General features: G+C 37.7%; 1 protein-coding gene across 2 annotated transcripts in view; it reads right to left on the bottom strand.

The window, feature by feature from the left end:
- Positions 1-26,231, bottom strand: part of ITGB8 (integrin subunit beta 8) — a 46,611-nt gene extending 20,380 nt beyond the window's left edge. The window contains exons 1-6 of one of the 2 annotated variants that reach the window (XM_032182146.1): positions 26,041-26,231; positions 12,322-12,407; positions 9,478-9,652; positions 6,551-6,797; positions 5,649-5,814; positions 2,787-2,945 (exon numbers count right to left, since the gene is read on the bottom strand). In XM_032182146.1, the coding sequence (XP_032038037.1) occupies positions 2,787-2,945; positions 5,649-5,814; positions 6,551-6,797; positions 9,478-9,652; positions 12,322-12,407; positions 26,041-26,167 (960 nt within the window). In that variant the 5' untranslated portion in view covers positions 26,168-26,231. The remainder of the gene's footprint in view (positions 1-2,786; positions 2,946-5,648; positions 5,815-6,550; positions 6,798-9,477; positions 9,653-12,321; positions 12,408-26,040) is intronic. The other variant, XM_032182147.1, reaches the window with a different exon arrangement.
- Between the last annotated feature and the right edge of the window lie 377 nt (positions 26,232-26,608).

Raw genomic sequence — 26,608 nt, 5'->3', positions numbered from 1 at the left:
TGCTTACAAGTAATACTGGACTTCCATCTGTTTCTTAGCTCTAACTCATTACAGTGTCCAGTTTGGTTAACAGTACATTAAATTCTCACTTCAGATTAGAAAGAAAAATTTCCTTCTTATTAGATTTTTTTTTTTTTTGCTTGCTGTAAAAAAAACCTCGGTGTACATTTTTATCTTATCTACTCCCGCTACTGCTTAGGAGAATGTATTCTCATTTTAGATTTTCTTTCTTGTTCCAATTCCATCATTCGTTTTATTAGTTTAACCTACTATATTATTTCTAGAAGATAACTAATACAGACATTAAGTATTTCAGAAAGAGAGTGAACCAAGCACATATCTAATTAAAATGGTCTAGATTTCTTTCTTACACTTTTTCTGATCTCTGCATAACTACTTAAAAAAAATTAGAAAGAAATAGGCAGAAAAAATAATAACTGGAAAGATTTTTTTTTTTATGAAAATACATAAAGCAAAGTCATCTTAACTGCAACAAGAATAAAATAAAGTATGCCAGAATTCAGTCTTCTCTAGACTACCAGGCACTAAGAATGAAAGCAGGAGCACCATGTTATTACAGATGACTCTTAAAATTAACACTTCATATCATAATTGCACTGAGAAGGAAAAAAAAAAAAAAGTAAAACTATGTTTCTTCTTTAAATTTTTTTTGACAACCTTTCAAGACACCTCATTTAAATATTGCTTACAGAGATAACCTTTTTCGTGTTTTACTTGTTCATTTGAAGTTTCTTCCTGTTTCTTTATGGATCTCTGGCTAATGACAATATGACTAAAATAATATATACTATTGTAGGCTAATACTATTATAGCAGTGAGAAGAAAAAAAAAGGCAAGAAACTACCTGCCCTTATAGATACTATTGTGTGTTATCATCTCAAATCTATTCCAGAAAATATCTGACACTGAGAAAGATTTCCATTTTAGACCTTTTCTATCACTAAACTTTATACGTGGGTCTGCAAGAATTAGTCAGTGGTTGAAAAAGTATATGGGCCAGAAGCCATGGGTCAAAATGTGCCAGGTCTTTCAAGGTCTTTTCATATGGCTGGCAAAAGAAAGACAACCTAATTTCACAAAAAGCATGAATAGCATCAAAAATCATAGAGATTTCTTACTCTATATGGGACAACAAAATCATGATTCTTCAGCCCAGAATTCAGAAAATCATTTAAAACCTATTCTTCAGTCAGCCATCAATCTGTCACTGAAAGAAATTAATTAATTTTGGCTGTATTTTATATTGGTGAGGTTTTACAGACTACAAAGAAGTTAATTTGCCAAATTGGATAGATTTTTTATTTTTTTTGAAACTGAAAATATCTATATTAACAAAGAAATCCTGAATCCCACAGAAAGATTTTTATCTATAGCAATTGTGTAATAAAGTGGATAAAAAATAGAGATAGGGACGTCATAACAAATAAGTATGCTCTCCTTTCCGGAAGGAAAATTTCTGGATTCTTTGCTTTGAGCAGAATAACGGAAGGGGTTGTTTTTATCCCAGGGACACTGTAAAAATAATGAAACTGAACAGACTAGCAAAAGGGAAATAAATAATCCTGACATCAGTGAGGGAATATCCAAAAGGTGACAGAGGGAGTGCATTGAGGGAGTGCATTAATGCAAGAACATCAGATAATCGGAAATCCAGACGGCCTTCCTGCCAGCACATGCTTAGTTGCCTCCTCCATTCAGCAAGGTCCCAAACACCCACCTATTCCTGTAAACCTCCCACATTTCACGATCGCACACCATACAGCCAGCCGCTACCTCCTGCTGCCTCGCAGTAAACACTGGGACTAAATTCAGGGCTAGCCTGGCCTACACCGAGCCCTCACTGTTCTCCTGGCCAGGAACACAGGCTGGATGCTTCAGCTAAGTGCAGTGAGCACTGAGAAGAAAACCCTGATGTGCTCTGTACCACAGTTCATATTACCATTTTCTGATGCTTACATAACAATTAAGCAATGATTCAAATGATTCACATTTCTTAAATGAATGAATTACATTCATAAAAGAAAACTGTGCAATTAAATAGTAAAAATCATAGAGAAAAAATTCTTGTATCTCTATAGCTATCTTATACTTGAAGAAATCTTTTTGAAAGCTAAAAATATCTGCTGAAGTCTTATTGTTTGTTACAGTGAATTTGAAGCAACTTTTTACACAGGTATTTTTTACCTGTGTAATATTGGTTTTATACTGTGAGACTCAGAGAATGCTACATTAACACAACAAAGCTTTGTGGCACCAAAATGTTTTCTAGTCCATCAAGGTTGGATTAGCTCATTGGTGCTGTACATCTTCAGTTTCACTTTTACAAAGCTTTCTCAGTCAATGTAACTATGAATCTTCTGACCATAAAGCATGACCACCACCCTTGTCTTATTAGTACAAACATGCAATTTATACCTGCTGCTTCTCCTGCAAAATATTGCAGAAACTTCCTATTTATACTTTACAGAAAATGTGTGCCATTCTAATGAGATAGTAATAAATAATAAAAAAAAAAAAAAAAAACAAACATTAAAACAACAGTAATATATTCTTCTCTGCTCTGTACTGTTAATTCAGACTGAACAATACTAAATCCTAGATAAAAAGGATGTCAATATTTCCATGTGATGTATTCTTTATTTTACATCTTGTCTACCTGGGAAAATATTAATTTAATAATTGAATTAAAAGCAATGCTTTGCACTGATCCAAAAACCTCATTTACACCACTTCCCTGAAGGTAGAATGTATGACATATACCTTACCATACTCGTAGCTTTGACGTACACATTATCTTTCAAATGACAGTTTCCATCATGGGGAATTACAATCCCTGCTAATTTACTATCAAGGGCCAGATGGGAAGTTTGATCTGTCATCACAAGAAGTAGTCGCTTGGCTTCTTTGCGCCATCCGATGTGGCTCTGAAAAGAAAACAAAATTGAACATAAGAAAGTGATACTACTTTCTAAAATGTTAAATAGCAAAATGAAAGTTGAACATAGAAGTCTACTTCCTGGTATTACACTACTCAGCAGCAGTGAGTTTAAACCAGGATATTTAATGCATTCAATCTGCCTTTGTGTGGAAAGATTTTTCACATCCTATGTCTGAAAACTACTTCTGGGAGTCAAAGATCCACTTACCACTTGCTTTCTTTTTTGAAAGAAAATTCCTCAAAACATAAACAAGCTATGCATTATACAGTGAGCTTCAGTAACAGCTGCCACATTGTTATTACATACAAATGCATATGCATAGCATCCGTATAATTCTCTGGGATCCCAAAAGCATTACAACCAACAAATATGCATTAATTGGTATTGGTACTTGGTGCCCGCTTCTATGTTTACTTTCTATTTATTTGCTTGATATTCTAGTCATTCTCTAATTTCCTTTTCCTACACTGCTTTCCAGAAAGGACTTTTGCATATGATCATCCAATCATTAAACACACAGCTTGTGTGTATTCATGCACCTGCAAATTGATAAAATCTTCATTATGCACAAAAATACTACAAATACCAATATCTCAGAGGATTATCAGCAAAGCAGTATCTGCAAAGGTGAATTGAATGTGCTTTAGGAATTCAGTGATTTGAAGGTTTGCAGGGCAAGCTTGTATCTGGGTTGGGTGCCAGTTTTTATTTTTCCAGAACGTTTATTTTTCTGCAAATAATAATGTCTGCTTTAAATCAATTTTTGGAGAGGCAGACACGAATCACTTTATATTCTTCTTCATTCTCCCTCTCTATTATTTTGTTTCCTTTTTCACTAATTCCATTTTTTCCTCCCTTTTCCTTCTTCTTTGCTTCTTCTTCCTACAACTCTCTTGTCTCTGCCACTTCCCTTAACGCTGCCAGGTATCATCCATCTCATGTGAAACCTATCTGCAACAGTCCATGCATTCAGCCAGGGTTCAAGATTTATTCTCTCTTTCCTTTCTTTGCTTTGCAGAGAGGGATTTAGGCCTCTTCTCACACTTTTTCACTGCCAGCTCTGAACAGGGAATGAGTACCTAATAACAGTAGGGATAATAAATGCAGATTACACTTATTATTAAGCTTACTGCTTACATGCAGGCACCAGCCTCACTCAGAAAATCCTAGACAGCATTCCCCTAAACAAAGGTATTAAATTGTTTTTATAAACAACTTATATCTTTAAAAAATCCCAAATTTTCCTCCAACAGCATAGAACCTCCTTGCTCCTAAGACTCCATCACTTCACTTTGTCAGTTCAAGACTCCTACATTCATACATCACAGCAACCAAAATTTCAAAGTTGCTCCATGTACTAACCTGATACTGCTTGCAACAGGGATGTATGGGTTACAGCAAGTTGGAGCAAGTTATAAAGTTCCTTTGTGGGCAAAAGGAGCACACATTAATATAAATTATGGTAGTTATGAATTGTACATTTTTCTCATCCATTTTTGTTCACTACTCAATTAGCATGAAAGCCTCTCCATTCTCACAAATGTTTTCGTTTATTGTTTTTGGAAGCATAGATTATTCTAAAACTCACACGTCCTAAATGTGGAATGTATCCAGTGAGAAACACTGAATTTTAAAGATTTTTTCCAAAGCTTCAGAATATTTTTTAACAGCTGTAATAACAGTTTCCATGAAGAGTGGATTTATTTACCTGTGTTACATCTCATAAAAATCTGAAAATAACATTGGAGCCAAACTATTCATTTTTAGCACAGTTTGCTTTCCTTTTTGGCCTTGACTCCTTCTACTGTTCCAAAAGAGAATGTGAAAATTAATAAAATAAAAGAATTACTCTGACATCATCTGCAGAGACAAGAACCACACCAAAAGCCTGTGATTTGGGCAGGAGCTGAATTACTTTCTGTAAGAGGACCAGAAAGAGTTTTAGAGTAACCCCCCAAATCAGCCAACTTTCAAAATTTCTATTGTACTACTAGGCATACAAGGAAGATAACAAGGAAAAGAACCTTTAAGTGCAAACAAATTACTGTTATTAATAGTCTTAAATCTTGGGAACCACTAATGCAGATCTTTTTGATCCCTTTCTGCATGTAAGAGATGGTGATGCAATTCTGTTAATATAGAAAATGTTAATTAATTTTTAGTTGATTTGCATTTTGTCAAGTATTAACTCATCAAAAGCTTAGGATATATGAACTTTCAATACTGAAGTGCATTTGTTCTTTGTATCTATAAAAGATGTGTTACTGATTCTTCAGTTTTCAGATACATTCTTAAGAAGAAATGCCAAATGGTATCTCTTTAACTGGGAACTAAAGGAGGTCTTCAATGATTTTTAACACTGATTTTGTGATTGACCAAAAGTAATTCATGTCTGTTCAAACAAGAAGCAGTTGCTTTCACTGTCCATCCTGTGCTGTCTAGACTGTTTAAAGCCATACTTAAAGAACATCATTAGCTAATACTGATAAACATTTCTTTATGCTATCCTTTTTCAATTTCAACCGGAAAAAAAGGGAAAAAGGGAAATAACGGAGAAAGAGGAAGAAGTTTTCAGGCCTAGAACTGACAGTCTGAATTCAGGAACACTGAGCACAGTTGCACCTACATATATATATATATATACTTGTCTGAACTGCCATTTGGTCTTTTGTTGATAACGCTCCTTACCTGGCACACAGCTGCTTGGAGCATTGCATCAAAGCCTCCTTCAGGTGTATCAATATTCCCAGAAATTTTTTGTTTATTCACTGCATTTCTGAATTCTGCTATATTGTCAGTCAGGGACAGAACGTGAATATAACCATGAGGCGGCATACAATCTAAATTATAATCACTGTGCAAAACAAAACAAAACAAAACAAGATTTAGAAAAAAGTCTACCACAGTTGTCCACGTTTTCCATTTGAAAGAGATGTAAATATTCCTTATCAATCCACATAAAATCTTGTTACTCGTGAAAATGTATATATGGATGGTAAAAGAAATTATTAAAGAAAAATAACTCCACGTGAGATTAAGTTCAGTTGGAACTTGCTCTAATTTAAAATGAACAACAGATTTTTTTTAGTATTTTATGTAAATGTATACAATACAATACAAGTGAGCCCTCACTTAGATAAGTGTTGAATGGCAGGTATAAAATGTTGAATGCTTGAGAAAAGAAATTCAAGCCAGAAAAGTCCTAGGTTAGAAAGTACAAACCTCTTTAATGAATCTAGGCAACATACATCCAAACTCACTGAGAAAACAACAGTTGGCTATAAACACAAAACATATTCAAATAGACTAAAAAGATTTTGTTTGGCTCCTTTTTACAAACAAAAAGAAATGCACTTTTATTTTTATTATTTTTTTGATACAACAAACTTTTAAAAAATCACTTAGCAGATATTTCAGAAGTAATCATTGTATAATGATTCTCAGCATTTTCTTAGGAACTTTGCTGGAGAACCAAGGCATAATGAAATAGAGACAGATTCTAAAGAGCTTTTAAAATACATATTCATAATGCATATTTGCATAATTAAATCATTTATCAGTTCTACAGTAAATACAGAAAGATTACATACCTGCATTGGTTATGGATTCTACCTGGGTGAATGCTAATATAGGGTGACACAGTTTTATCCACATAGGATCCAAATCCAAGTCGAAAATCAAGAGAAATATTTGCCATCTTTTTAGATAAAGCAAATCCAATGGAATTGAGTTTCTCTATATTGTTGTGCATAGAAGCTGAGACATCAACTAAATAATAAAGGTCCACAGGATACTTCTCCAGAGGACGAACTTTTAATATAAAGTTTGCTTCACTTCCTGATTCAAAGGAAAATAATAAGTTTACTTACTTTGCTTATTTTTGAATGTACACTCTTAAAAATGTATCATTTTTGCAGCAACCTCAGCACAAAATTCTTTATGTCAGCAAACAGAAAAATGAACAAACAAACAAGAAAACCTCCCAAGAGTAAATGAAACCTTGAAGCATAGCTCAAAAATAAGCTATAAAGGAGTTCTTTGTAGAACATCTTGCATTTCTTTTCTCACAGGAGTATTTTTGTGAAAATCTGACTTCTCTCCATTTTCTTTTAAACTCTGGGTTATGCAATCCCTTTGGCATGGTACCAAAAAGCAGTTACGACTCAAAAAGGACACAGATTTGCATACAAATTGTGGCCAGTCACTTCAAGGCTGATACTTGGAACCATATTAGCATATCCTGCAGTCTGTCACGTGTATCTAAAACTACACATTTCATAAAGTGAGCACAGCCTGAAAAACTCAGGTAAGTTAGGGATCAAACCAATTCAGTTCCAAGGATTTGAAGAGAATACTCAGTAGAATCCAAATAAAAATAAACAAAAAGGTTTTAATGTTAAAAAAAAAAAAAGTAAAAACTGACCTCTGTTTATCACAAGATAATAAATATCTGCCTTTCCTGCAGAACCGCATCACAGATGTAATAAAAATGTTGAGGCCTTGGAAGCCCCTAAAAGATCATACCTACATTGTTTCTCATCTATTTTCTGTGACTGTGTGACTATTCTGTGATTGTGCAGTGCCAGTAGAGGGTGATGGGACTTTCACTACAGGCAGTGGAGATATTTCAGTGGAAATTTCAGTGGAGAGTCATTCAATGCAATGACTTCAAAACATTCATTATTTAATGACAACCAAAGTGTCAGCTATCTTCGAGAAGAAATAAAAGAGTAGGGCCTTTGCATGATGAGTGACTCAATGAAGATACAGCAAAGGACAGGAAGAAATGATACACTACCAAAAAATTATGCAGCTGTTCACTAAAACTATCTTAACACATTTACTTTAAAAAAAAATAAAAAAGAAACAAAAAAAAATTCGACCTGTTTATGTCATTAACTAGTGCATATGACATTGCTAGATAGTGTAATGAAAGTACGTGTAAGTGAACTGTGTCAAATTCTATCACAGATCTGACTCAAAAACGTTGAATGTGCAAAGTAGTTTTCAAATGGGCTAACTACAAATATTTTTGCTTCCAATGTTCTTTCAACAAAATCCACCTGAATTTTTCAGGATTTGTCTGTATGAGATCTCACATTAAGAAAATAGAATTTCAGCTTGCTATGTTTCCTCATTGCCAATTTTTTTTTTTTTTTTTTGCAAATAACCTTACAGTATTTGTTTTGCATACAGAGAGTGAAGCCTGTATTTTCTCCCAAGTAAATCATGACAGTTTGGATTCATGTAAACAGTGATGAAAAAAAATCGAATCAAAACAAAAACATCTTTGGTCTGCATGGTCAAATTTATGCTTGCCCCACTATGGCTGTATATCTGTGTATTTCCTTGTGGATTAAAATACAGGCAGAATGTCTACAAGACTGAAATTCCTAGAACTACAGAGAGAGAATATCTTTTATTAATAATAAAATATTTTTTTTTAATAATAAAAGATACTCTCTCTCTGTAGTTCTAGGAATTTCAGTCTTCCTCCTTCAAGCAAAAGCTTCAGCAAAGCATATGGAACCCCAAACTTAATTTCAGTACTGGCAAAATGGTTCATTAAGCCAATGTTTAGAAAGTGAAGTGTTTTCTATGAATCCAGCAAGTGTCAAAGCCTTCATAACTAAATGCAATTACAGACTTTTCTATAGCTATCTCAGTTCCTGAGACCATTTATCAGTATAAAACAGACCATCAGTCACTTCTTTGAAAGAAGAGTAGGGAAAGGAGAAGGGTGATGCTGCTTTTCCAGTTTTATTATAAAGATGGTAAACCAGATTTCCTTTGCGCTTTACACTCCTGCAGTTCCTTTCTTCTTCCTCATAACTGACAGAGAATTACTTTTATACAAAGGGAGATACAGTGAAGATCAGTGAGATATTATAGTACTTCACACATTTCTTACTCATTTAATGTTTTTCTACCAGCAATTGATCACTTCAGTAGAGGGCAAATTGAGGTACATTAAAAATCCCTCAGATCAATAAGGAGATGTAGATACTGTTAGGGCCAGGTGTGTCATGTTAGGAACTGAATACCTATGTCTTCTTTATGAATCCATCCCTTTCTTTCATATTGGCTGTGGTGCCTTCACAGTTGTCTAGTCTTTGCACTTAAAAGTAACCAAATTATTAAGAAGCTTATCAAATGATGACTATAGGAATTAGAAATTTTAGCCCAATATACCTCCTGTAAGGAATACGTTTTATACACATGTAAGGGAAAGTTATTTTGAAAGGAAAAATAATCAAGAAATCACAAGAGAAAACAGAAAAGACTATCTAAAATCCCTTTTCCACTTGATACTTGCATTATTCTGACCATCAGATATGTTTGACAGAAACACTTCTTGCTTAAGACCATACTTTAATATGGGAGCAACACCATCACAGTCCTACAACGCAATGTTACAGCATCATTCTTCAAAATAATGATTCCAGCTGCTTCTTAACAGAATATCTGTATTAAATATTATTGTATTATATTATCCATGTGTTAGAGATAACCCAACCTGGACGCAGTTGGACTGAAACTTTTCCTGGTGTCACTTGTGTATTTGTTTCTTGATCACTGGGTATTGTTACACGAACTGTGGGATTTTCTACAAGATCTGATTGGCAGCCTCTTTTCATTAAGTTGGAAACAGTGTCACAGCGTCCCTTCTGTGTTCCATCGGCCATGAAATCCTGTTTTATAAAAGACCAAAACAACATAGCAATCCGAACTGAAAAAAAATAACAGTAGTATCTTCAAAGGAAAGAGAAAAACAAAATAATAGTATTTGAAACAATAAAATAAAATATGCTACTATAATTGCATAAATTGTAGAACTAGTTTATGAAGGCCATATGTTTTACATAAGTGCAATGGCAAAATATTTAACTTAGATGTTAACCTAATTGCTACATTGACTATTTTTCTACAAAGAACAAAATTTCTGTGTGTGAGAAAGAGGATCTTGCACAACAAGAACAAGATGACTTTGGAGAAAAAGGAAACTATGTACTGTCACTATGTCACTAAAAATATTCTGTGCTATGCTATGAATTAGTTCTACCAAGAAAATGTCATTCACATAATTTCTAAACATGTCGGTTTTCAGAGGAAACCAACAGTTATCTTAGGGTAGTATTAAAAAGTAGAAGCAAAAGTCAGATTTAGGTTTACCTAACCTGCATTTATCTGTCACAGATGTTTAAGCTTTAACCCATAGCCTGCAGAAAAGCCAAAGACCAGCTAGACTACATCATTCCATTCCTCAGAAAGAGAAAGGTAAATTTGACCGGACTGGAGAGTTTAAGATGCCACCAACATGAAAAAAAGCCTCGGTAACAACAGAAAAATGATTTGTAGTAGAATGGTGTCAGAAGCAGCGTGTCCTTTCTTGCAGTGAAAGGGCAAAGTTGCCAAGACTGTGGCAACATGACACAGTGCGAAATTCCTGACAACAAATCTGATGATTAGCATGATCCTGATCATGCAAGTGACAAAAAAGGCTTGACAAGATTCTTTGTACTCTTTCAAAGCATTAATCCATCTCAGCCACAGCTGGAGACCAAACAATGGACAATCTCTGATATTTCAGAGGCAGATGGGGAAAATAAACAATCAAAAAGTGCATAGAGCCAACTGTGTATTAGAGAATAAATTGTCATTCAGATCCCAAAAAGACCAGAGAAAGCCCCTGAAGAATGAGACTTGTAAGTCATGTATCTTGTTTTCTAAGTTCCTACTCATTTTTGTAGTTTACCTCCGGTACTGTTTTTTCACAATCTTATTTAGACAACAGAGAATTAATTTTTTTTAGGTTACTGCTATTTATACAATCTTTTTGATTTATATAACTTCAGAGAGGTAGATTTTTAAATATACAAAGAACTTATCTACTCTCACTCTTATCACTGGTGATTGACAGATATGTTCTGAAGTTCACCATGTGGGGGTATAAAATCAAAGCATTTCAAGTGTTTTTCATGGCTGCTTTTATTATTAAAAACATAGTTAGGTAAAGTAGCCACACTAAGCTGAAAATTGCTCCTGTAACTTTACTCTGGGAAATTTCTATCTGAAATAATATGAGTTTTACCACTCCACAAACACGGACAGCGTGTTAGGTAAGCGGTACAAAAGGGTTTGACAAACCCCTGCCTTTGATGAATGGCTCTCAGGATTGACGTGAGAAGCAAGGTAAGAGAAGCACATCAGAAGTCAAACCCCGTCAAATCTGGGCATCTGGTTAGAAGGAACCCTCCTACAGCTCCATATAACTGGAATGCTAAGAAGCACTGTTCTGTGACAAACACAGATGTTGCAGGGTAAAATTGTGTCCTCTGCTAAGAGAGGATATCAGGTCACAGTAATGGACCACTCCACATTGTAATCCATGGTGCCATGCCCTGAAACAGCTCTTGGACAACAAGTTCTCCTTGCCTCCATTCATCCTCACATTACCTATACTTGCATCACCCTAAGTTAATCATTCCAAGACACAGTATCTCTGATAAACTAATGCCAGTGCCTTATGCTCTCTTATCTCTTCCGTATATCTGCCCTAGGAATTTATCTACCTTCTGTGCTAACCGGAAAGCTACCAGAGTGAATATTTATGTGACCTTCAAGACCATATAAACTTGCAAGTGGCAGCAATATTCTTAAAAACCTTGCTCCCCTGAAGTAATTAAAATGGTCCATCCTTACTTGAAATCACATAATCATCTGATTTTCTCTCTTAAACATATCCAGAAACAAACAAAAAAACAAACAAACAAAAACATATTTTTACAGTTGTCAAGGAAATAATAATTTCAGAACAATTCTCTGTATCTGAGATCTGTCTTCCATGACGAATCTCAGAACTGATAGTTTCAAGTGTCAAAACAGAAAAGTATCATTTTTTCCATTTGTGACGGGGGACATAAAATACGGTAAAATCAAAGTTAACTCCACTATTGCTAGCTATTGCTAAATGCAATAGGCATATATATAGACTTGTTCTGATATATAATAAGGACTTAATACAAATTACTGATAACTAATTTTATTTTTGAAGCCAAAAAATGTTGAACTCTCAAAGTTACTATAAATCTGCCAAACCCATCTACAAAGCAGATGGAACACATTAGAAAGTTCTCACTTTATTTAAAATTACTGCAATTTTCCAAATAAAAGATTGCATTTTCTCCTTTGGAAACTAAATATATTTCACATGATTTCTCAGGTGCTGTCTCCAGAGGTCATTTAAAGATTTTCCTGCTATTTCTCACTGTAATTTTAACAGTTTAGAAGTCTTTTATCTTTATAAAGATCAGAAGCAGCTAAAATTTAAAGTAAAAAATAAATAAGAAAAATGCCATACCTCTTGAGCACACCATCCACACTCTGGACCCAAAGCAAGACACTTTGTACATGTTACTGCATTTGAAGTGGCACATCTGTTTTCCGCTGCAATGAAATACAAAACCAAACATTCATGATTTATGAAGGTATGTGGGAATTGTAAAATACCTAATTTTAAACCAAGATTTCAAAAATTACTTCACCAGATTAGCAGTGATGACAACATATCCAAACAGAAGTAAAACAGAACAAAGGCAGCCCAGTGAGGGAATACTTGGAGCATTTTTGGTATCTACAGTCTAGAACTGTATGTATGGATAGAATAAAATCCATTCTCAAGGCCGCATTTTTAAAACTCCAATTTAGAATAATTTTGAAGTGAAAGTACATCTTTGGCATGTACCTTGCTGATTTACAGTCTAACAGAAAACATTTACCAGGTAGCTTATCTCTTCATAGACATTTTCCTCTTAAGTCATTTACACTTGACTAAGTTATTTATTATTCATTCTTCATGGAACCCAAAATATTTTCTCACCTTCTATAAATATACCCTCTGCATTTTCTGGAGTGAATAGTTTCCCAGAAGAGGCATATTTTTATTTTTATTTTTTCAGAAGCCAGTACAAATTTATCCAATATTAAGTATGTCACAGATTGAAGAAATAATTCTGCACTAACAACTGCAGAAAGCTGTGCCTACTAACAGGCAAAACACCTCTCTTTTTAGAGTAATGAGAGTGACTTCTCACAGTGAAAAGCATCATTAGGAACATATTTACTAAAATATTTTTCCATCTTTGTTTGATCGATTTCAGCTATGTATTCAAAGATGAGATCCCCTGTCACATGAACAGCAAGTGCTAGTAGATACCTCTGAATAACAAGTGACCCGAGGAACTAATCACAGCTTACAAGTTATTAGCATCAGCAACATATATACCCTTATCAGTATTAGCAAGACTGAAAAGCTTAATACAGCACAATTGCAGCATTATACTGATAACGGGTTAGCATTGATTTCAAAGGTCAGACCTACATTTCACATAACCTGCTGTTTACAATTTTTGCAATGTAGTCAATGCAAGAAAAGAAACATATGAAAGGGAGGAAAGTTGTTACAGATGTGATCAAAACAACAAGCTGGAAAGCAGCCTGAGAAGGTGGTGGAAGAGAGGAAAAAGTGCTTGAAGGAAGAGGTGGGCAGGGACAGATAAAGGAGAGGTTGCTGAGGAGAGAGAAAAGAGCAAGACAAAATCCCAAAGGTTTTTGTACGTTTGTTATAAAAACCAATGCAACACATTTGGCTTGGATAGGAAATGAGAGCAAGCTCATTCGGCAGCAACACAAGAAAACTTCTCTGCATGTATAAGAAGACAACTGCACTTGATGTTCTGGAGTCAGAAAGAGCAGAGCTGGGGGCTACAGAAAGAACTACCAGAAACCACAGGAGAGGAGGCAGTGAGGACTCCAGGTAGGTACAAGCAGGCTGCAGAGCTTAATGCAGATCTACTTCTGGCCAGACCTGGGAAAGCACAAATATGCAGGAAGAAAAGCTGTTGATGGAGTACAACTAAAAGGAATGTAACTGTTCTTGGCTTAGAGACATCTCTTCCACCGTCAGCTGTATACCACAGACAGCAGAGATGAAAGACAGCACAAGAGAAAGTAACATGATGCATTCAGTAGAAGTGACAAGGAAAGACTGGAAATGCTGATTTGCAGTACAGTGGTGGCTAAAGACCACCATGAGTCAAAACAGTGAGGAGATGACACGAACTTTAAGGTCACTAATCAAGCAATGATCCATCTTAGAAGACAGAACTATTCTGATAAGAATAAATAGTTGGCAGGACAAAATGAGGGGCTTCTGGATCTAGCTAAAAAGATACAGAATAAGATAAATTGATTTCCGGTCATCAACACGGGTAAACCAAAATAAACCAAATAATGAGTTTGGCCTAATTCATTTGCTACAATAGTTTCTGAGCCTCTCCTTGCTTAAAATATATAGTCTCATCCACATAACACAGGCATTGTACTCTCTCAGATTTTCACATTTCCAAAAATTAAATGCTATTGAACATGTAGAAGTCATTCATGTCCTACTATAATGTACACATGCTAAAAATAATAAAAAGTGTCTAAGACTGGAACAACAGTATGGTATTTCCAGATGCATCAGAAAAACGGTTGAAAAATAATTGTCCCAGATTTTTTTTGATGTGGTTATCAAATCTACTAAGGTCTGATTTAGTTTGTTAATACATGCTGCTAAAATAGAAGGTGTCCTTTGTGTCTCTCTAAGCTGCTACAGCATAAGAAGAGATCTTAAAATCCAGTTTGGGTTTTCAGTGTGATCATGGCAGACTAAATGCTTTACCAAATGAGACACACAGTATTGCTGGATGCAAACCCCTCTGCTGATAACTCTCCAGTCTCATGAGCTCCATTTTCACAACATGAAGTCACGCATTGGCAATTGACGAGCTTGGTACCATTGGTTCAAAAATTTGATTTTTTTTGGAATAGAGAGAAACTTGAAGAAGGTTTATTAATGCCCAAGACACATTTTGGCTACATAACTACCGTAGTTCCTAAGTACACAGTCCCTTATAGCAGTAACATTTACGGACATGCTTTCATTCACCAAATATTTATTATTTAGTTATAAATGTACTCTAAAACCTTAACTGATTTAGTACGAACTTTTCAGTTTCTTTTAAAAATCATATGTTAAAACAAGAAACATTTTTTTATGAGTTGGCTCAACAAAGAACTGAGATTTTTCCTGCCACTTCACCAAAAACAGAGTCCAGACAAGAATGCGTTACTGCTCAGCCAAAGTTAAGGGCAAGTTTCTACTGGCTTCGTTATAACTGATGTATGCCAAAAGGTATTTTCAACAAGGGCCAAATTTTGTGCTGGGAACTGTGCAGGCATATGCATGTAATAAAAAATGAGTGCTGCAGGTTAAACTACACTTTTCCAGCCTCCCCCACAAAATACAACTGGGCTCCAACTACTGAGCACAGGTGTGGCAAGCCTAAACCTTCAGCAACAAGAGGGATCCAGGCTAGATGAAGATCCTGTATGTTATAATCATATCCTGCCTTCCTATTGTGAAAATAACTTTATCATGATCAGAGTATTTATCTGAGAGATGGAATAATAATAATGCACGCTAGGGTTGGAGAGTGCATGTTAAACAGCCATTTATTTTTTTTTAACAGACAGCACGTTGTTCAAGTACAGCCAGGAATTTGGACTTACATTGACTTTGCTGTTGGTACACGTTTGTTTTTGGAGGGTGCACCCTTTGTTATCTTAAAGCAAAAAGACAAAGCATAACTAGAAGCTTATACTCCCTGATCATGGTCCTCAGACTGCTGTGCACTACTTAAGGCAAGATACAACATTATGTAGCCTCAATGGTGTTTTTTTTTTTTGTTTCTTTGCTTCTTTGTTTCCCCCCCCCCCCCCCTTAAATTCTGCATCCAATCTTGTCCTGCAGCAGCAGTTAACCAGGCTGTCCCTCTCCATTGATAATGTAGCCTTTGACAAAGTGCATGTAGCATTGCTTCTGAAGAAAGCTGCAGCTCTCCTGCAGTATTCTGCAGCTGCCATCACCTTTCTGCTTTCCTTCAGAGGCTGTACAATGTGATCCCTGCAGAGGGGACAGCCAGAATCTGTCCCAGCAAACGCGCAGCTTCTCCATTCACTTTGGCTGAATGTGCAGATACAATGAAAAGCATTGTAAAAATGTTACAGAGGGGGAATTTTTTCCATGATTATTGTGTCTGACACTTACTTGCTCAGATTACAAGGAAAAAATGAGAGCCTGTGCTTTCACTGCCAATCCTAAAACCTAATCCTGGAATTAGGGCTTTCTCCCCCCTTTTTCCAAGAGAGAAATAAGCAAAGCCTCTTTACCCCTTGTGCACAAAGGCATACTTCAAAAACATGCTTTGTCACCACTTGTTTTTCCAAGAGGGTTACAAGGTACACCTCTGAATAAACTCTTCCAGGTCCTCTCTCTTGTCCAAAAAAAGGGGATTTCAATTTGAAAATTGTGCATCTATTATGCTGCAGAACAAATTCCTAAGATTACTTGAACAAAATTACCAGACAATTTCTCTGCTTTTCTCCCTCTCCCATTTCTTACAGTACAGACTTGTTAATTTCACTGCTGTATTAGTGGTTGTCCACATTAGGTTCACTACTCAAATAGGAGCTAAACTGTACACCGATTTGGAAATATTTTTTATAAGCAAGAGAAGCAGCTGTATTCTAAAACTGAGCATGTAAGAGATGTATATTCTATAAGAAAAAGAAGGTGTTTAAAAGAAAGGTGCGAAAGATGATTGGCAACATTAAATCCTGAGCACTGGAAAAAATTTCTGTAAACATGTAAACAAGTCAGTAAAAACACCTTTCCATTAGTCAGTCAGTCAATCAGACAAATAGAAAAACACCCCACCCCAGGTATCCTTTTCCGTTCAAAATTTTTTTTTTTTTAATCAAGAGTTACAGTATTCCTTAAAAGAAAAGCAGAATATACTGAAAGATAAATACATGATGTGGTTTTAAAGAAGATAGATAAATGAGACATAAATAAGATGTATACATATATGTCCAGATAAATGCAGTGAAAAGCACTACTGATGACCAAGTCCTGATGACCACTACGGGCTCCCATTCCTAACTCTGCCAGTATCCTACTGGTAGTTCTTGGTTTCCTCAATCACTCTGCATTGCCATATGATCACATTGCTCTATGAGCCTGAAGGGCATTAATGAAAACCACACAAATGATTTTAAAAGTCATCAAAATGTCAAGTGATGCAGCAGTCTGCCTCAGTACAGCAAAGTTCATGTCTTTGAGTATGCAGTGACTTAACCAAGAGTTTCCTTTTTTTTTTTTTTTTTTTTTTTTTTTTTTGCACATTGTGCGAGCTCTAAGTCACAACACTTCAGAGAACTGATGCTGGATGTCTGCTGAACAAGGCAAAGGGGAAAGAGGAAAAGGGAAGAAGAAAAGGAGGAGACCTTGGGCCACTCTGGATTAGGACAGTTTGAACAGAAAAGTACATTATTGCTGATGCTGGGATTTGTAATGCTGATGCTGGATGCTGTGCAATGGCACATGGAATGGAGATCCTCAGCAGTGTTAGGAGTGTGCACACTTCCATAACTAAGGAATGATGCAAGGCTTCAGGGAGGTACTCCTGACACCTCCCTGAACCCACATGTATATCTTTCTTAGCTTCATCTCTCTGGTAAATTCAATTATATGAATATTGCACTTCATTCTAAAGGAAAAAAACTTGAGAGCAGAAGCCTCAGATTCAAATAACTCCAGTTTTTCAGGGTAATGTATCAATTTTGAGGATTTTTTTTTTCTATCAGAAAGTTGCACATAGCATTTTGGAGAAGGTACTGCCTAAACTAGCTACTGGTGCAGTAGTTAGGACTCACAAACACAACATTCAAACTGCAGTCTCAAACACAACCTTGAATGTGGGAGACAGAGCTATTGACTACTCCAGACTGACTTTGTTCCCAAGTCACAATATAGAATGAAAACAAGCAATGTGACCTTGGAAGTTTTCACAACACGCAATTTTTGTTTCTTGTCCAACTCTACTTGTAGCCTCTCCTTTCCATGAAGCTCCCTGCTTTTACAGGAGATGGTTAAATTTTGTTGCTGCAATCCATTGCCTGCAAACAATGAGTCAAAGATTATTCGGTTTCTGAAGCCAACCTATTCTGTCTCTTGCAAATAAAAACACACAGGACAATTTACTCTGATTATATCATTAGAAGGGACTCATTTCCCACAGCCATTAGCTTTTATGGCACAGGTTTGATGGCCCTGTTTGCACAGCTTTGCACCAGTAAAAATGTAAAGCATATGGAACCAAAGGGTTTAAATCTTTTTTTTTTTATTATTATTATTAAATCTCTTGATTTAAAGGGAACTTCAGGATGCATGGAGCTGTGTTAATTCCTGTGTTTTCTAAGAGAGAACATAGGCATGGGAATCATTATACTCTACTCATTTCCAGCTGCTAGGATCTCCCTAGGAGTTGGCCAGCTTGGCTACAGTCACGCTGCTATAGTGAAGCCCTGAATGGCTACTGCCGTACCTCATGGCTGATTTCATTTCTTTTGTGTTTGTAAGCACAACCAGCAGTAACACAAGCGCAACCCAGAATGGTTAGTACATTCCTGTGTATACTATATAGGAATATCGAACTAGACCCAAGCTACTTTTTTTTTTTTTTTTTTTTTTCCAAAGCATCTTCTATAGCTTCAGATCCTTTGACCCCAAATCACCTCCTTAAGTTGCCTTTCTATTTTCTACCCAGTACGCACCAAATTCTGGCTTTCCGCCCCATTAAAACACTACATCTTCTTGCTTCTGCACTTGCATTCACAAAGCTAGGAACAGTGTAGAGTATTGGCAACAGCTCAGAGCTGTTTCTTCACCAGGGGCATCAGCACGGACTACCTGCTCCACAGGTTCTTCCTCCATAGCAATGCAAACAACTAGCTTGACTTACTACTATCTGTATACATTGTGGATTGGAACAAGTTTATTCTCTGTTCCAGACTGTAATTCTCAAAGCTGAATATCTAGAGGAACCAGTCCCTCAATTCTGAACACAATAAACTAAATTTTGCTTTACAGAAGTTTTACCTGAAACAAAACAAAAGCCCCAAACCACTGTATGCTTACATATAAACATGAAAAGCTGTGTGTATGGGTATAAAAGGATGAAATGTCAGGGTTAAAAGAAAACACTGAACTCATAATACAGAGATTATACTCACAATTAGAAAACCTCAAGAGTACCAAGTTAAAAGTAAGACTGATATCAAAGAGGGTAACCACTACTCTTTATGGATTTGTAGTGTGGAGTGCACAAGTTCTGGAGGGAGATATATTCAGCAGCTCTATTTCAAAAATGCTAATGCCTTCTGGACTACCAAATATTAGCTATTTGTTATTTCAGTAATTTGCTTTTCAATAGAGTTTTGCATATTCCAACACAGTCATTGGCCATGAGAACAACAGAATGTGGTAAAAACTTTCTGGGATTTTCTTTTATTATACTGTTGTTGTTACTTTTATTCTATATGAATGCAGAAACAGTTATAAGATGTTGTATTTTAATAAATGTGTGATAACACAGCACAAGACTTTTAAGATACAATTTGACCGTTAACAGCTGAAGCATGAATCCTTCAAATTTGAGTGCAACTTCAGTGCTTTTCTGAATATACACATCAAAACTGGATGAACACAAAGATCTTCTACAAGAATAATGAGACATGGAGTTTCTAACATAGGAGACATGCATTCATCAAAAACATTCCAAAAAAATGAAAAAAATAGCAATTATTGCTACCTAGGAACAGGCACTACCCAAGCTCCATATAAGCCTGTTAGGTTTTTGTAACATGGGGGTGAAGACTACATAAAACATGACTGCAGGCTGTAAAATACGCAGACTCATATACTAACTCCAACTACTGGTGCACATACGCTATTTGAATGCAAACTTCTGCTTGTGTTTCTGCAAGTAAGTACTCACATATGTGCATGTTTTGCAGGTGCAGTTTAAATGCTCTGTAGGGGACAGCCTTCAAATATGCAGCTTCAAGACTTTAAACAGGTAGTGATTATATAACATACTGAAGTCATGTCACAGCATTTTTGACAGAAAAATGCAATTCAACAGCTTTGCTTAGATTGGAAGAGCATGCTTGCTTATGTCATTAGTTGTATTTAGGTCATCATTCATGCCAAAGTGTAAGTTGTCTCATGTTTTCTTATTTCCTGGGAGTCTTGTTTATACAAGAAGATGGGATTTTGCCATGTTTAACCTCCTGCTTTCCAGCAAGAAGCACCCATCTCAAAGAAACAAGTTGTCCTCAGCACAGTACTAACCCCTGTCACGCTGCAGAGGTGAAGTGGAAATAAATCATACTTAATTACAGTACAGCAAGTGGAATTCACTTAGCTCAACTCACTTGAACACCAATAAGGAAAAGAATTTATTTTGGAGAGGGGAGGTACTGGTTTAATCAGATTTGGACGACTTTTGTGATGCCACCATACATCATGAGGCTCTATTCATAACACAGCTACAACAGCAAAATACCAAAAATAATGAAGTTTTTAAGATTTGAACTCAAAAACACTGTGTCACTAACAATTCCCAAGTCAGTGGGTAGAGAATGGGCCCTAAGAAAAATAAAAATCCAGCATCCAGGAGCACTGTCCCACCTGCCTGAAGCTACAGATTTTCCCTCCTCCAATAATTACAGTTAAAATCTCTCTTATGTCTTTTGATAATTACAAATACTTCAGACTCATTACTGTCACCACGGGTTACAGCAGGCAGAAATTACTACAGGCATATGACAACAATGCCATGGGAAGCATAAAAACATATGAAGAAAAAAGACAATTATGAACTTTGCACATTTTTTAGGCAAATATAGACTCAGCTAGAAGTTGCCTTTTTGGCAGCTTTCTAACGCTGTAAATTCCTATCATCCTGAAGCACTTACATTATGCTCAAGGGGTTATGCTTTTTCTGCCACCAGAACAAGAGGGAACCCTGAATGGCTGGCAAGAGGCTTACTCTTCTTCTTGAAGAAAAGTTCCATTACAGTGGACAGTGAACTAATTCATTAGAGCCCTACATCATTCCCAAAAACTAAATAGCCCAAGTCCATTTATGCAAGCTGCCAAAGAAAAAAACGTTTTTATTTGTTAATAAAGTTCAAGTGCCTAGAGAAGAATAACAGACCATAATCTATTTTGTCCATCAAAAATTATGCCAATTTAAGCAGATTAAAAAGAAGTACTACATCTATTTCATTGGTTAGACAAAAGTCAACAATCAGTAATGGACACATACAGTTGAAGACAGATTTTGTTGGAAAGAAGACATAAGTAGAAACACTGAGGCCTTAAGAATTTGACTTTAAAAATTATATTAACAGAAAGGACTTGATGTTCTTTTCCAGATTTTTGTTTCCAGTACATTCAACTTGAGAAGCTATTTTTTACACCAAAATGTCTGCACCATTAGCTACTGTAAAAGGAGAGTTCACATCCATACTTCTTGAAAATATATGATTTTAGTGTCATGAATGTATTTTAAGATCACCGAGCAACTTTTCAATCTCAAGACAAAGCCATTCTGCTTGTCCTTCTTGGCAGACCCCATTAAGCCACTGCCTGAGAAACACCTGTCCCAATACTGAAAAAAGCACGTTTTTGCTATGGGTAGTTTTTAGATGCATATTGGTCATAAACAAAATAACTCATGTATATAGCATAGATTTTATTTGTAAAATGAAATTAATGTTTCTTACCTCACATCTATTTCAAAGGCATGAGATCTCTAGCTTATACTAAGAACTTACTCTCAAGTATACTAATGATGAATCTGACTTTCTGAAGTCTTGATAAACATCAGCAGCCATTTTCACATTACGCAATTTGTAAATGATATATTTCTCTTCTCACACCTCCTACTGTAGATTAGCAATACCAACTGATCCAAATCCAAGACTGAATTAACACATACATCTCATTGTTTTTATTATTTCCATTTTAAAATTGTCTTAGTTTGGTAGCTCTCTGTTGTACTACACTAATACCTGGAACTGATATGGTTTTGTCTTCAGGAGTCATTCATGTGAAAAGTTCCTTTATGTTCTTAGTTTGTGACTGAGTTCTTTTTAGGAAATTGAAAAATGGTGCTGGCACTTTGTGAAGCATATGGGAGGTTACAAGACTCACTAATGTTTTCACGTCCTGTTTATGTATGTTGAACATACAAACAGATGAGGGTTTATTTGATGAAGATTTTCTTAAGCTTCCATAAATTCAAGCATTCTAATATCTTACTGATGCTCTGAGGAGGTAAATCAAACTTAGACTGTTTTTAATGGAAAATCAAATTTATTCATTCAGGCATCTTGACTAGTGAAGTATAATTCCTGCTTGCTCAATTGTTATTGCAGCTTCAGCCCTTGAAAGCTTAAGTACCAGAGAATAAGCCACTGCCTATTCAAACTGTTCTGAAGAGCATTCCTGTTGCATGCAGTCTTCAAGCTGCAGCAACATGTCCATAATGACATAAAGCCAACCTTCCTGGTGCACCAACAGTTTTATTTTCTTTTTGTATTGCTCCTCCAGTTTGTGAATTGCCCATCTCTTTTCTCACAATCACCCCATCTTAAACATCTGTAGTATGGAAACATTGCAAATGTTATACTTGCAACCACCTATTTCATTCAATTTGCAAAAAACATAAAATAAAGGACTACTGCATAACCCTCTCCCCCCCCAAGAAACATATGAAATTGCAACAGATTATGAGAAGTATGCAATCTGCAAAGTAAACATATGCATACTTTTGGCATAATAGCTCCACAGGCAACACACAGATAAGCAAACTTCCCCACAGCTATTCCTCAGAAGTGCAACCCACTGCTATATTCCCTCTCAAACACTCAGGTTGGCTTTCCCAAGGATGATCTAACACCCTTAGGGAGCAGATCACCCACACAGGCTCAGGAAATTATAAATGGTCTTTCTCTTCTCCTTGGATTGCTTCAAGACTTAGGAAAGGCAGAACAGCCTCCGTGCTCAATATCCCACGCAACACAGCTTCCACTGCACCCTAAACAGAAATGGGCTGGCACAGAAGAGAAATCAAGAGACAAACTCAATGAAGATGTACCATTTATTTCAGTTTTGTTTGTTTGTTTTTTTGTTTGTTTTGTTTATGCAAGGACATTTCCTGACCACTTTGCATGGGTGATTTGAATAGCTTTTCATAGTCCTTTGAGAAGTGACACAGTAATGATTTATGAAACTTTCTAACTAGAAGGAACACACATGAGAATATAATGTGACAAAACTGGCAAACCACCAACAAACCAGATGAGAGAACATTAGTGAATTATGTTTGGCATCAGAAGTACTGCTGTTGGGATAAATCAATGAACAGTTGTCCCTGCTATCATCACAGATCCTCTCCTTTCCCCAACCCCCTAGCTTGTCTTCCCGAGTGGTGCTCTAAAGAAGACTGGAAATACCAACTTTTAAAATGTCAAGAGATTTGTCAACCATGGCTATGTACTAGAATTGTCATATGACTGTTCTTTAATTCTGACACTGGAGATATAGACTTTCATGCCATCCAACCCCTGTGTGTACATCACATGTAAACTCTGCTTACTTGAGTTTCATACAAGAATGACTCTGTAGGTATTTTGAAAGCACCACCTTAGCATTCAAATTTCAAAAATTCAATATGCTTAAAAACTGCTTTTTAAGACAATACTGGGATTTGAACCTATGTCCTCTGTTAACCCAGACCAGTCAGTTATCCTACAGTATTTTAACCCCATGTATTCCATGTGGTTATACAGCAGATACAAACTAAAGACTTTTATAAGTTTAGTTTCTGAGTGAGCCAAGTGAACTGACTCTCTCTGCACCTCAGTGCAGAAGTTACACAACAGATTAACAAAATGCACACGTGCTCTTGCTGTAGAATTCAGCTTTTATTCACTTCACTGCTTTACGTCCTTAGGAGTTTGTCAGTTTTCAGTGTTCCATAATAAATTCAGGATCTGTGTAAATCACTACAACCCAATTTCATTTTGAATTAGTCTCATTCTTACATCAGGTATTTGTTTTAGTTGGCTTAGTGAACTGCAAACTTCCCTTGGTAAGACTTACTGAACAAGGGACCCTTTGTAGAACAGAGCAACACTAACCTTTTATCTGAGCTTACAGAACCTTTAATTTGGGACTTGTGGCTTTACAGTGTTGTGAGATTTCCTTCTGCACTCCTCTTAACTGCAAACTCGAGGTCAAGTTGTACCTTTTCTTACACCCAGGCAGTAAACTCACATCCCAAATTGTAGTTTGCGGAACAAACACTTCAGGTAGCATCAAACTGCACTTTTTTTCAGTTAGAAGAGCAGCAAATGCTCCAACAAGAATAAATAAATTACAGTCCCATGTACATTTTATATTCATTCCAGCTTCTTTCAGAACTGGAGACTCAATGCAACAGATATGTGGTTTCTGCCAAATCCGCACATAAATAAACTAAACTTGCTGATGGCACAGGAACAGCATGATGCTCTTCTCCATGCCCAGCACTGTCAAGGCAGAAGCAAAGAGGAGTGGCTGCTTCAACAAAGCTGCTGTGCTGCCAAGTAGCTGTACATGGAGCTGCTGCTCTGCATGTCTCCAGCAGCAGCCTGCAGAAGTTCAAGGAACTCAGGTGGTGCTGTGCTGGCTGAAGGAGCTAACACAACCAAAATGAAAAAGCAATGAGAAGTAAATAATTACAATCATAATCAGCATCCAAACCCCTACCATTTATGTGCTTGCTCAAAGAAAAACAAACCAAAATACTCTTCTTGCTTCTACTGTGGCTCTTGCCTGTAAAGTGATTATGTATGAAGGAAAGAATTCAGTGTGACTTTCAGCTTTCATGAATTAGCAGAGGTTTCAAATAAAGAGTAGAGAAAAAAAAAAGAAAAAGAAAAAAAAAGATCTATCTGAGTTACAGACTGCCTGATCTGGTAGCTGTTGTCACAATAAACATGTAACCCACGACTTACCATCCATGTGTATTTTCAATACCGAGCACAACAAAGAAAGTAAGCACCTTTTGCAGCCAAAGCCCCAAGTATAATCTTCACCTATGTCATACTGTTCTCAAGTATTCTTTGCACTATTGCACCCAGAAGCTACACTCATAAGCAGGCACACCACTGCACTAAGGCACAGCACTCTCCTCTCCATAAAGTTTCAATTAGCCTTTAAACTCAATTATACTGCACAGAAAAGAATCTGGAATGCTGGATGCAAGCTGTCATGTTTCATAAGCCATTTAATAATATTATATTTTATTTTTTCCTATTGACATTTAGTTTGGTTTTGAACTTAAAATATGAAGCCAAAAGAGCAAAATAAATTATCCTGTGAAAGTTAACAAATTATTCCATTGTTTTTAACAGCACTGGGCAAATCCCACTGAATTAGGCATGAATTTGTCACATATGCAGCAAGGAACTTAAAACTAATACATTGTTCCCATTGCAAATCTTATTTTTAGAGGTTAGAAGTTCTAAACTCGCTCCAGGCTTAAGCATGGGATACGCATTTATTCCAGAAGGGGAAAAAGAGAAAAAAAGAGAGAAAGAGAGAGAGAAGGAGAGAGAGGAGAGAGAGAAGGAGAGAGAGAAGAAAGGAGGAAAGGAGGAAAGGAGGAAAGGAAGGTGACTGACAACTTGCTCTGCGTTTCTGATCACGACCAGCTGGATGAGGGAGACCCTTTGTGGACTACCGGACTAACCTGATGGCTCCGTCTGACAAACTGCATGACCTGAGGGACACTTGCACAGCCTCCTCGCCCTGCCCGCGACGAACCTGATACCAGGGTTATTTTTGGGAAGCCGTGCCACAGCCCGAGGTGCTGCCCGCCTCGGCCAGCGCCCTCTCTGCCCGCAGCAGCACCCCGGGCAGGGGCAGGCGCCCTCCCCACACCTCCACCCCCTTCACCGGGAGCCCCAGCAGTGCCCCCCCGACACCGCCGCCGCCCGGCCGCCCGCTGTCCCCCCCGGGACGCGGCGATCCCCGGGAGGCACCCCGCTAGGTGAGCCGAGCCGCTCGGCGACTTACGGCGCTGGCAGAGTCCCGGCACGGCCGCCAGCAGCCGGGCCGCCCCGAGGAGGGCCCCGGGGCCGCGCTGGCACTTGGGCACGGAGACGATCCCCGCGGTGAGGCACGCCAGCAGCGGCACCCACATCGTGCGGCGCGGTCGGCCCCGCTCCCGGTCCCGCTGCCTCTCCTCGGGGCCGCGGCTCGGCGGCGCGGCGCTCTCAGTCCCGGCCCCCGCGGGGGCGGCGGCGGCGGCGGCGGGGCCGGGGGAGGAGCGGCGGCGGCGGCGGCGGCGACGGGCCCGGCACAGGTAGGGCGCGGGGCGGCGGCACCTCAAGGGCAGCGCCCGCCGCTCCCCGCGAGGGGCTGCCCCCCCCGGCGGCGGCGGCAGCGGCGGCGGCGGGGCGGCCCCGGGCGGGCGCGGAGGACGGCTGCCTCCATCCGCCTCCAGCCCGAGCGCCCTACCCTGCCCTGCCCTGCCCTGCCCGGCCCCGCGGCTCCCGCAACGAAACGACCGCCGCCGCCGCTGCCCCCGCCCGCCCCCGCCCCCGCCCCGCCGCCGGTGTGCCTCGGGCCCGCGGGTGTCCCC

Source organism: Aythya fuligula, chromosome 2, assembly GCF_009819795.1.
Source record: "Aythya fuligula isolate bAytFul2 chromosome 2, bAytFul2.pri, whole genome shotgun sequence".
In the NCBI taxonomy this organism is placed as follows: Eukaryota; Metazoa; Chordata; class Aves; order Anseriformes; family Anatidae; genus Aythya; species Aythya fuligula.
The sequence above is the reverse complement of the archived record's forward strand: the minus strand, read 5'-3'. Positions and strand labels throughout refer to the sequence as shown.